Genomic DNA, 11,617 nt, shown 5'->3' with positions numbered 1-11,617 from the left:
TTTTTTTTTTTTTTTTTTTTGTAGCTCTTCTTCAGCGGTTGGACTAATGGTAATGTACCAATCCCTTGGAAGGAAGTGGAGAGCAAGTTATTTGCTCTTAATGTGGTGAGGCAACATACTTGCTGTTTCGTTTGTTCCTTGGATTATTAGATGTGACCAACTGGGGAGCATTCATGTAGCTCCCAGGTATTTGGTACCTTTTAGTATCTTAATGGAAAGTGCTCGTTCCTATAAAATAAAATCTTAGATATGACATATGAATTCACCTTTCTTTTGATTCTTTGAAATTCAGAAGGGTACTAAAAGCTCAATTATTGCTGTCGATTCCAATCATTAGAAAAATGTTCTTTAATAATTTTTTTGACCTACATATTGAAATCTCAAAACTTGCTTCACAATCCTTAAGATCTCTTTGATGTTGTTTAATATGTTTCTCTTGAACAAATTTGCTCGACGAAATGATGAGTGTCATTGAGGATATGAAGTCTTTGGGACAAGTAATATTTGTTGAACACATGAAAGTTGGTCTCCACCATCTGTTTTCAAGGTAAGCTACCTCATTTGAATAGAACATCCTCCCCAAAATCAGCATTGTTTTCTTCCTTCAACGTTGCAACTGCTCTTCTTTGTGAACATTCATTCGAAAGATGTCGTTGTTTGAGTTAGGAGCTCCTTTATTAATGAGAGATGAAGAGGCTAAGTTCTCCATAATTAAGGAATTGGCATGATGTAAGGTGGCTTCACATGTAAATTGTCTAGTTTTCTGTATTGAGCCAATTCTCTAATTCTGTTTTTTAGTTAGAGATCGATAGCCGTTGAGATTAGCTGCTTTAGTTATGTGGTTGCAACGGACAGCACTGTTAGTGCTAGTATAAATACTTGCCTCTTTTTACTTTTGCGGGGAGAACCGTTATAATAAAATCTTTATCACATTTATCTTACACCACAGCACCTTTTCTTGGGGTATAAAGCAATGGACAGCCCAATTAGTGCTAGTGTAAATCCATCAGGTAAATGCTACAGTTGCCTACTTCCTAAGTACCATATAGCAGTGCAATATCCATGAAGACTTGATAATTCCTTCAGCAAGTACTTCCTTTCTATGCCATTGTATGGACCATTTACATTTGTTCATCTTCCCTAATAATAGGGCAACTGCCCAATCTTCCAAACACTTCTACCTCCTCCATTCAAGATCAGTAGAATTGAAAATAGGTGTGACCATACTTTCCTTCTTTAGCATGTTTTTCTAAGATCAACCCACCTACTTCTATTCAAATCCAAAAGAAGAAAGAAAAGAAACCACCTTCCAGATGTGTATGAAGTAAAGCTTATAGTAGTGGAAGGAAGGTCATTCGTTTGCCTGATGGATGTTCTAAGAGGGGTGATCTTACCTTTTGGGATATGTTGAAGGTTCTTGGCTCCAAATTTTAGAACTTTTCAGTAATGTTCCGTCCAAGTAAAGTGCTGCTCCTAAGATGTTGTCCTGTCCAAGTGTTCCAAGTTCTCTTTGGATTCAAAAAGATAAAAAAGTGATTGATTTCGATGGAGTTTACTCATGGTCTCCAGGTGAAATGCGCATGATGATTGGAAAGAAATTAAGGAAGCATTGACCATCACTTTGAAGCAACTTTATTACAAATGGATGATGGTAGGATTCTTGGACGACTTGGCTGTAATGGGAAATGGATGCACATTGGGCGTTTTCATTTGAAATTTGAAGCTTGGACAGTCGAAAAGCATAGTGAACCTGAATTTTGGGTAGGTTATGTTGTTGGATTCAAATTATGAATTTACCTTTGCATTATCAAAAATTACAGACCTTCAAAGCAATTGGTGAGAATTTTGGGGATATGATTAGGGTTGCTTCTAAAGCCCTAGGTATGTTGGATTGTAGTTCTTCCTTTATTGATACAAGGAAGAATTCTTGTGGTTTTATTCCTGCTTTCATCGAAATTCATGACAAGTTTTTATGTAAAAAATTTCTTAGATTTGGAGATATAATTTCTATTGATCCTTCTTCTCTTGTGCAATCTTTTGGAGGAATTTTGAACTCTAGTGATTTTTAAACCCCTTGGATTTGTTTTGTATTAATATGGTAATTGATGACAAAAAGTCACCTTGGAGCTTGTGGTCTTGATGACGAAAAGTCAGGATTGTAATAACAAGCTTTCTCTTCATTTTTTCTTAGTCCCACAAATTTGATTCTCTTATTGCAGCTTGTGGTTTTGAGTTTGAAATTCTACCTTTGTTGATGGCATTTGTAGTCGGGCTTAATGTTATTTATTGCAGTTTTCTATCATTGGTTTGTCGTAAAGTTGTTTCTTTCTCAACGTGTTTGGATTAATGCTTTAGCGCCCGGTGAAGCGTCTTTTTTTTGGTTGTCTTGCGACATCAGGCTCTTTGTTTGCCTCCGGGTTGTTTTCAATGTTGGAGTTTGGCTTCCTGATAGTTTTGGTCTTTTGTTCCTTGTTGCTGCTGCTTTTTATTTTTGGCTTTTTCTTGGGGATTTGTTTGGCTGCTTCTAGCGCTGTGTCTGGTTTTCTTTAGATTTCTTTAGTTTATTTTTGGGACCTTTGTTTTGCTCACTATTTCTCTTTGCTTTCTTTCTTTCTCTCCCTTGTGGAGTTTGTATCCTTGGGTATAGTCTCTTTTCATTTTATCAATGAAAAGTTTCTTTTCTTATTCAATAAAAAAAATAAAAAGTCCAACTAACCGGCAGGTCTAAAACTATTCCTAACTGCCTAATCATTCAGCTAACTGTACTGCAAAAAAGCTGCCTTTCAAAACACACATCTCTTGTTGAACGCATTAACAGCAATCCCGTACATCAAGGTTGTAAAGTCCTGGTCAATCACAATCGTTTATTATGTTGTAATGAGCATCTGTGATCTTTTTATTTCACCTACAGTAGTTTTTTTTTTCCTTCCTTTTTTGGGTTATTGAGTTTTGATGGATTCAGTGTTCCTGTACCACCTTTCTTTCTAATATTTCTGTTTCTTTTATGATTAGGTAATAAACTAAGCATAGCCATTTTCTTCAACATGGTATATTACTTTGAAAACTCTATGATTTTTGTCGGTGACCTTTATGCCCATAAATATTTTTTTTTTCCTCAAAATATGATGACACTTAATGTTTTTGACTTTAACCTAGGTCCATTGATGGCTATCCCTATGATACTCATACCTTTAGTAATATACGGAATGAACTATGTTTGTAGGAAATAGAAATAACCTTATGAATCTTTTTTCTTGGGTGTGATTAAATAAATATTTATACATTCCAGGTTGCTGAGGTAGTCCTACAAGAGGGTCAGAGCTTTGATTTCTCTGTTATCACGCAACTGGTGACGATGCTGTCTGCTAGACCGTCAAATGAGATTAAAGGAATAATGTGCCTTGTATGTTGGTCAACCTTACCCTTCCCAAGCGTGAATAGCTTAGTTTATCTAGACCTAAATGGGAAGCTTATGTCCTCATTAAACCATAAGGTCAACATTTCTGTTATTTATCTAACCTTCGTAATGTTTAAAAATGCCATTCCAGGTTTATAGATCCCTGGCAGAAGTTGTTGGGTCTTACTTTAGGTCAATATCTGCTTTTCACACTGATGCCAGACCCTTGTTGTAAGAACTCTCCTCTGTTTTCTTTATTTTATGGTTCTCAATTTGCAGGGTTCAATTCTTGTTGATTGTTCATTTTGTAATTGCATGCAACAATATACTACTTCAAAGTTTCTAATCGCTTGCTCAAGAGTTAAGGGTCAAGTAGTTCTTGTTAATTACCAATCAATTCAAAAACTTAACTTGATGGGTTATGGTAAATTTAACTAATTATACAATGGTTTAACATTCTCCCTCACTTGTTGGCTTGAAAATTTGTAGAAGACCCAACAAGTGGAAAAATATTAATTGAGGAGAAAATGACATTATAGGGGTTCGAACACAAGACAACCTACTGTCTGATACCCTGTTAAATTACCAATCAACCTAAAATGGGTTGTGGTGAATTTAATCTTATCAATAATTTAATTGTTCTTTCTAGTATTCTCTTTACTATCTTTAAGAATGCCATAACACTAAAAGCAGTATCCATTTGATTCTTTGGGAGGTTTTTTTCTCTTCCCGTCCTAACAGGAGTGCATTATATTGTTCATAGAAAAGCATGAAAGTTTGGCTCTCCTTCCGAAGTGGTGGTTGAGATTTCTATGAGAACCAAACTCTCTATTTCTCTGTCACAAGATCATAAGAAATCTGGTCAAGATTTCTTGGGATTTTTCCCCGTCTACCTTTTCTAGTTGCTTTTTTAGCTATCCCTTTTCCTTCATTAATGCGAGTGCAGTTGACCTTCCATTAACCGATTGTTGCTCAAACATGTTTTAGACAAGGTCAGTAGTGCACGAAGTGTATAAGTTTGGCTACTTTTGTATTGGACATTGCTATTGGATTGAAGCCCATCTTTTGTTTGGCTAGCTTTTATCTTGTTTAGGCTCCTTTTGTTGTCTTTTTGTACGTCCTTATATATTCCTTCATTTTTCTCTGTGAAAGCCCTATTTCTCATAAAAAAATAAAAGACCAAGTTTCTTCAAAGAATAGAAAATACATCCTGACGACTCTTTTTAGCTTCAGTACTGGGGACAACTATCCAATAAGTGATATAGTTTTTGTTCTTTTACCCTTGATTAGTTGGCTATTAGCTGCTGTAATGTGTTTTTTTTTTTCCCTTTTAGTGTTGGTTAGTTGTTACTAAAGTTAGTAACAGAGGTAGTCAGGGAGCTGTTTTTTGACTGTTGGGAGTTAGTTCAACTCCTTGGTCCCTATAAATAGGTCTCTAGGTTGTAAAATAACATTCAATCACTAAAAGAGAATTCTTAACGCTTGATACTGCTTCAGTTTTGTATCAAAGTGCCTTCAACGAATGGACTTGATGGCAGGGAAGAACATTTCGTGTGACCTCCAGTGATGATGAAGCTCAACACGGACTGGAGCCCTTGGGCCTTTCCCCAAAATCCCTCAACTAATGCATCTTTCAAATGGAAGAATCAATGGATGAAATGAAAAGCTATTTTCATGAGGTGCCTCATATGATAGAAAGTATGGCATGACAGATGGAACAATTAACCCTCCAAAGATTCAACTCCGTTAACCAAGTCGGAACAAAGATTGGCTCAAATACTAATCACCTTAAGCTCCCTAACTCACTCTATTTATAACCATTTATCTTCTTCTTCTTCTTTTTTACTGGAAACAATATTTATAACCAATTATCATTATGTCCCTACTAATATTCCACAAATATTATCAATATATCTACTCTTACATACTTCTCCTTCCATGAGTGCATCCTTGTTGACCCATAACCCCGTGGCTTGCAAATATTATGATTGAGCCTTGAGAAATGTTGTTGGGCATTGGATCATATGAAACCAATTCATCTGCAAAAATGTCATCAAGTTCGGCTGATGTTTATATGATTGTAGTCTATAATCTGTAATCTAATAATGGAATGTTCTTTCTTACTGTATTCATCATCTTTATCTATATATCCATATTTATTTATCAATTGTAGTTTTTTCCCCATTTATATTGATCTATTTTCAGATTATTTCTTGCTACTGGGATCACGGAATCTGTTTCTTCACATGCTTGTGCCTTCGCCCTCCGTAAAATTTGTGAAGATGCAACCGCTGTAATCTTTGAACTGCAAAATTTGGAAATTTTGATTTGGATTGGAGAGGTAATATACTCTCTGATTATCGTGACTAATCAGTGGAATTTAATGGAAAATGAATGTTGTGATAGAGACTGATGTTTTAGGTGAAACTAAAAATTATATTCAGCACAGAATAATGTTTGATGTCAAGATAAACAATTTTTCATTAAATGCAATATGTGACGCCTAAAAACACTATTGGTTTTGAGATGAAATGAAAACAATATAAATTTATGTAAATTAGTTGTTTTGTCTTTTTTTTCTTTGACTGGATTTATGTTATTTCTTGACAAGATTATGTAATGATCTCTTGGACTGAGTCTAACTAGCCTTTGGTTTCCTAGAGTCTGGAGAAGTTGCATTTACCTTTGGAGGACGAGGAAGAAGTAGTTAGTGCTGTAAGTTTGATTCTTGGTTCAGTTCCTAATAAAGAACTGAAGAGCAACTTGTTGGCTAGACTGCTTTCATCAAGCTATGAAGCAATTGAGAAACTAGTAAGTTTCCATTTACAAAGAGTTTGATATATATTTTTTTTTTTTTCCTCCTCTCTTGATTTATTGTAGGTGTGTTTGGAGGTTTCTTGTTGCACAAATGAATGTTTCAATTAACCATCGACATCTTGCAAGTGTCACATGACATTAGCCAATCTTCTTCCCATTTCTCAAGTCTTAACCCGCTAAGAAACCCTGTCAGTAAAGACAGGAGAGATATGAAAAACGAGGTAGCTGATTAGGATGAGGTATTCTACGTATCCAAATCCATAGCAGGTCATTGGAAAGTTTTCTAATCAATTTGGATAACGAAAGAGGAATAGATTTATAAAACATTCCTCTCAGCTTCTCATCTTTGTATTTTATTGTTGTTCTTAATGTAAATGTAACAAACTGGATACTTCATGTGTTTTGTTGCATTCTTCGTCGGAAGGCAGAGGAGAATTCGTATCATATTCTTTGGAGTGTGACTTCTCTAAATTTGTGTGGGGTTTTCTTTTTTCTTTTTCTTTTTTTCTTTTTCTTTTTTTAATGCGTTTGGCTTTTAGGTGGCCAAACACAGAGATCAAGGGGATATGATTGACCAGTCCATCCTCCATCCATCTGCCTTTTTGTGAGAAGGGGAGGATCTTGTGGCAAACCTAGGGTGTGTGCTTTATTGTGGGACTTGTGAGGGGAAGGAACAATAGAACCTCTAGAGTGGAGAGGGGCCCTTGTGAAGTTTGGTCATTAGGTAGGTTGTATGTTTCTCTTTGGGGTCAGTGAAGTCTCTGTACGAATCATTAGGTCTCTTGTTACTCAATTTGAATCCTTTTATTCAGCGGGACTCCCTTATGACATTTTTTTTTAATGTTCTTGCATTCTTTCATTTTTTTTTTCTCAAATAAAAATTTGTTTTAGCGTTAAAATATATGTATGTGTAGATACATATACATATACATATTTTATTGAAATTTTTTAAAATATAGCGATGAAAATGTTTAATGCACATATTCTAGGCATTAACTATTAAAATAAAATACAACAGTAAATCTTCAAGAAGCTTTTTGAAGGTTCTACACATACCTCAAATACATATCACATTAGTTCTCTCTTGAAATATCTTGGAGAATGTATATTATTAAATGTATTTACTTTCTTAGGGTACAAAGAAACCTTTGAAAGGGATTCTATTACCGCAACCCAACTTAAAAGAAGAAGAAGAGTGAACAAGACTTTGAAGCTTGCTAATACTCAACCAAGGACCTCGATAACTGCTGACTTTTCTGACTTCAGAAAACCAGCCTGCTGCACTAGATTTTCCATGAAAACTTGCTATTAATTTTGTGCAATATTCAGAAGATTCATGATAAAAATGCTAAACCCATTTAGGTAGCAAAGCTGTACTTCTCATTCTTAAGTTGCCAATGTCTAAACCTTCATTTTGTAAAGAGTTTGATACCTCCTTCCAATTGGCAAGATTTTTTATTTTACTGGCTCTGTTTCCTTCCCATAGAATATCTTTAATCTTCTTCTCTACCTTCAAGCAAAATCTTCTGGGCACACAAAAAATAGACATAGAAAATGGGAATGTTGTTAAGAACTGATTTATAAAAGGATGAGTCTACCTCTTGAAAAAAATGTCCATCTTGGTACTTTCTTACAGTGATGTTGAGGCGCACCTAGGTGCTTGCCTATGGCGAGGGCGAGGCAAGGGTAGGTCAGATCGCCTTGCATGTACTTAGGGTGACAACTTTAATAAGGCGCTCACCTCTTGCACCTTTCAGTCGCCTTGAACCTATGTTCAAGATGCACAGCCACTCCTTCATAATGACAAGCATTTCTTCGATTTTTCAACTTCTCTGATTTTCTACAATTCTTTGATTAAGAAGAAGAAATGAAGTTTCGATGTTGTTGAGCTAGTGGTCCACTTTAATCATTAAAATTATAGGATAATTTCCCGTTCCTATTATTTCTATGCAATCATTAGTAAACTAAAAGAAGCGTGTTGCATTTTTCAGGTTGATGAAGATAACGCACAGTCTCTGAGACAGAATCCTGCTACTTACACGAAAATCTTAACCTCCGCTGTGAGAGGCCTGTATAGGTATTTATGATTAAATAACTTGTCGTAATTTAGGGTTTTAGTTTTTAGATTGTTTCCTTGTTTCTGCTCAAGAGTTATTTTCTTATCTATGTTTATAGCTTTATTTTACTGTTCCCTATAGGTTGAGACTGATATCTGCTTTTCTGCATATCTGATTGTTAGTCTCGTACAAATTCTATTCTTCACCCAATGAGGTATAGATAAATATAATTTTTCATACATAGCTTCGCTTGTTCTTGTGGTTTCTTAAATTTTAATGTGGCGAAACTTGTTTTTTGTCATTAATATCTGAATTTAATAGTATTGGGAACTGAAATTAGGTGGTATCAATTCGAAATTAAAACTAATATATGGACAGTCTGAGCTAGAACGCATGGAGTCTAATCTATCTAATACTAAGCCTCACCTGTCATATTGACTAAATTCTGGACAAAAGTCAAACATATGCAGATTCTTCCTCGCTTTTAGGTGTGTTATAGTGCTTGAATTAGTATAATTGTATTATTGTAAATATCTTAGACATATTGTCCTCTATTGTCTTTTTATTTTCTTTTACTAAGGCTACCCTTGTACACTTTTCTATATATATTTTTTAGTGAATGAATTAGATTATTCTTATTTTCTCGAACTTTAAGAATTGACGAGCTGCAACTTGCTGTAACCCAAATTTAATGACCAAAAAGCACGTTTTCTTTGAACTCTATATACCAAGTTAGAATTTCCACGAAGATAAACCAAGATGAAACATTCACCTTTCGTGGACTGCATGGCTTCCTCAATTCTGACACTAATGATTTAAGAAGAGACCTTGGTGGTACTAACTCTCTGACAAGTGTTTTTAATAAGAAAAAATAAAGGTTATATAATTATACAATTTCTCACTCCTAAATTTTTACTACGCACACACCAACTGTAAACATTTCTAGCTATTGCATCCATTTACTTCTATGAAGTCCATGAAGTTATTGTATTAGCATGGTCACACTCCAGCCATTATCGTCTTTCCCTTCCAGAATTGGTTTTATTTGACTAGCATGTGCAAAATTCTCGATCAGTTATGATTTTTCTGTATAAATAGAACATTTTCTGCTCAAACCCTTATGCCTGGCTGTTTGTTTTCAGGATGGGAACTGTATTTAGCCATCTAGCTACGTCTTTGTCAACTGAGCATTCTCCAGATGATCCTATGTTTTCTTTGTTGATAGTTTTTTGGCCAATGCTAGAGAAACTTCTAAGGTGTGAACACATGGAGAATGGTAATCTCTCTACAGCAGCTTGTCGTGCTCTATCTCTAGCCATCCAGTCCTCAGGTTGGCTGTTTATCTTTTGATTAGTTTGGTTTTTGTCTTCTACTAGACCCATCCACTGAATGTTTAATATGCAGGTCAACACTTCGTTACGTTGCTGCCAAAAGTCTTAGATTGCTTATCGACAAATTTTGTTTTGTTCCATGGTCATGAATGTTACATTAAAACAGGTACATTATTTTATTCTTTATTGCAGTTACTTCATTTGATTGTGGGTGAAAATGAGATGTAGCATGATCGGCAGCGGTTTTAGAATTTTTAGTTGAGTTGTTAGTTGTTTTAGTTTGTACTGAGTTATTTATCTTCTTTTTCTTTTTCTTTTTCTTTTTTCTTTTTCTTTTTTCTTTTTCTTTTCTTATTTAAACAAGAAACTTCTCATGGATATAATGAAAATGAATAAATTTTCAAGGGATACAAACTCCCAAATGGAGTGAAAAAGAAAAGGTACAAGCAGCAAATACAACCAAATACTTATCTGATTAGTAGATTTTTGGTTAATCCATTTACCTTCCATAAATAGAGGGTTCATCTCTTGTATACATACGCTTTTGGATTTTAATTAAAATTCTTCTTTTTGGTTTCTTGGAGATTTTCTCCCGCTTGGTTGCAACAAATGTTTTCTTATTTTCATTATAGATAGAGAATATGTCTGAGAATAATGTCTAGACTAGAAAGATTTCAAAGATAGATCGCTAAAAATAGCAATTAAGTAGTTAGTTTAGGACTAAAGAAAGGAGAAATTATAGCTACTGAAAGACATCAAACTTACAGGTTTGTAGCTTGGTTTCTGCAAGATGTTCTTTATTATATTTGTCCTTAACTTCCAAAGGTATGTCCATATACACGTGTTCCATTAGATTTCAAAAATGCATTTCTGAAACCCTACTTCCATAAAAACCCGAAATCACTTCAAGTTAATCCTGTAATGTGATGCAGGTCCAAATTTGAATTTAAGTGGCAACAAGAAAGATAGTTGCAACTACTTTTCAATGAAGATTAAAGGAATCGGGATTCGACATTCACATGAAGGCCTAACTCTATTTTTCCCCACCAAGACTTAGCTTTTGATAATTTGAAAATAACTTTCTTTTTGTAGTAAGAAACGGAGATGCATTCTAAAATTACTTTTTTTTTTTTTAATGAAAAACAGTGATGTATTCTAAAATAACTTCTAAGTTTTCAAGGAACCCTCAAGTTGCGCTTAAACCGAATTCATACTGCATGCATAAAACCATTGAGGTGGATCACAATCATCTCTTCCTTTCTCGATTGTGGCTACTCTTAGGCATGGTTAGCAAGGATTCAACTTAGATATTCTCCTTTTTTTTTTTTTTCCTTGGTACATCTGCTAGCTTATAGAGTATCGTACTGTAGATGCCTGGCAAGCTTACAGTATATATATATATACACGTATGCATGCTTGAAACTATATATAGTTATACGAAACAGAGAAGTCATATCTAGATGAAAAAGGAACAAAACCCGACTTACAATAAAGGACCTCCAACCAGTTAGTAACAAGTAATTACTGAAGCCTCTAAGAGTTTAAAAAAACAACAATTATATAATATCATTCCACAAATGATTATGGACTTCTCCTTCTCTCTAAAAGGTTGCACAAGCGTTGAACCAAAGAATCTTTGTGTGATGGTTGAAACTTTACCCAATGAACATTTGAAAAACCATAAACTTATCTGAGATGCTCTGAGCCAATCTTAAATCGAAGGCGTCCGTCTATAAGAATGTCTGACAAGCTCATAAGAGTATCAGGCTTTATACCTTATCATTTCTTTTCTTTGGGATATAACTCGCTTGAGTGAGCATATTGCTAGGTTGGGCACGTTTGTGAAAGATGCAAATTTTATCATTCTGTTGACTTGGCTATGATTTTCTTTAAAAAGATCTTTCCTTGAGGCACAACACCCCCCCCCCCCCCCCCCCCCCCCCCCCCCCCCCCCCCCCCCCCCCCCCCCCCCCCCCCCCCCCCCCCCCCCCCCCCCCCCCCCCCCCCCCCCCCCC

At 35.3% G+C, this 11,617-nt stretch overlaps 1 protein-coding gene across 3 annotated transcripts in view; it reads left to right on the top strand.

Moving 5' to 3' along the window:
• Positions 1–11,617, top strand: part of LOC111482450 (transportin-3) — a 43,590-nt gene that overhangs the window by 25,291 nt on the left and 6,682 nt on the right. For 2 of the 3 annotated variants that reach the window (XM_023128231.1, XM_023128233.1), the window contains exons 13-20: positions 25–105; positions 3,290–3,403; positions 3,549–3,628; positions 5,603–5,738; positions 6,059–6,208; positions 8,206–8,291; positions 9,414–9,601; positions 9,676–9,768. In XM_023128231.1, coding sequence (XP_022983999.1) covers positions 25–105; positions 3,290–3,403; positions 3,549–3,628; positions 5,603–5,738; positions 6,059–6,208; positions 8,206–8,291; positions 9,414–9,601; positions 9,676–9,768 — 928 coding nt within the window. The remainder of the gene's footprint in view (positions 1–24; positions 106–3,289; positions 3,404–3,548; positions 3,629–5,602; positions 5,739–6,058; positions 6,209–8,205; positions 8,292–9,413; positions 9,602–9,675; positions 9,769–11,617) is intronic. The other variant, XM_023128234.1, reaches the window with a different exon arrangement.

Source organism: Cucurbita maxima, unplaced genomic scaffold, assembly GCF_002738345.1.
Source record: "Cucurbita maxima cultivar Rimu unplaced genomic scaffold, Cmax_1.0 Cma_Scf00007, whole genome shotgun sequence".
NCBI classification, from domain to species: domain Eukaryota; kingdom Viridiplantae; phylum Streptophyta; class Magnoliopsida; order Cucurbitales; family Cucurbitaceae; genus Cucurbita; species Cucurbita maxima.
Note: the sequence above shows the minus strand (reverse complement) of the source record. Positions and strands in the feature narration are given on the sequence as shown.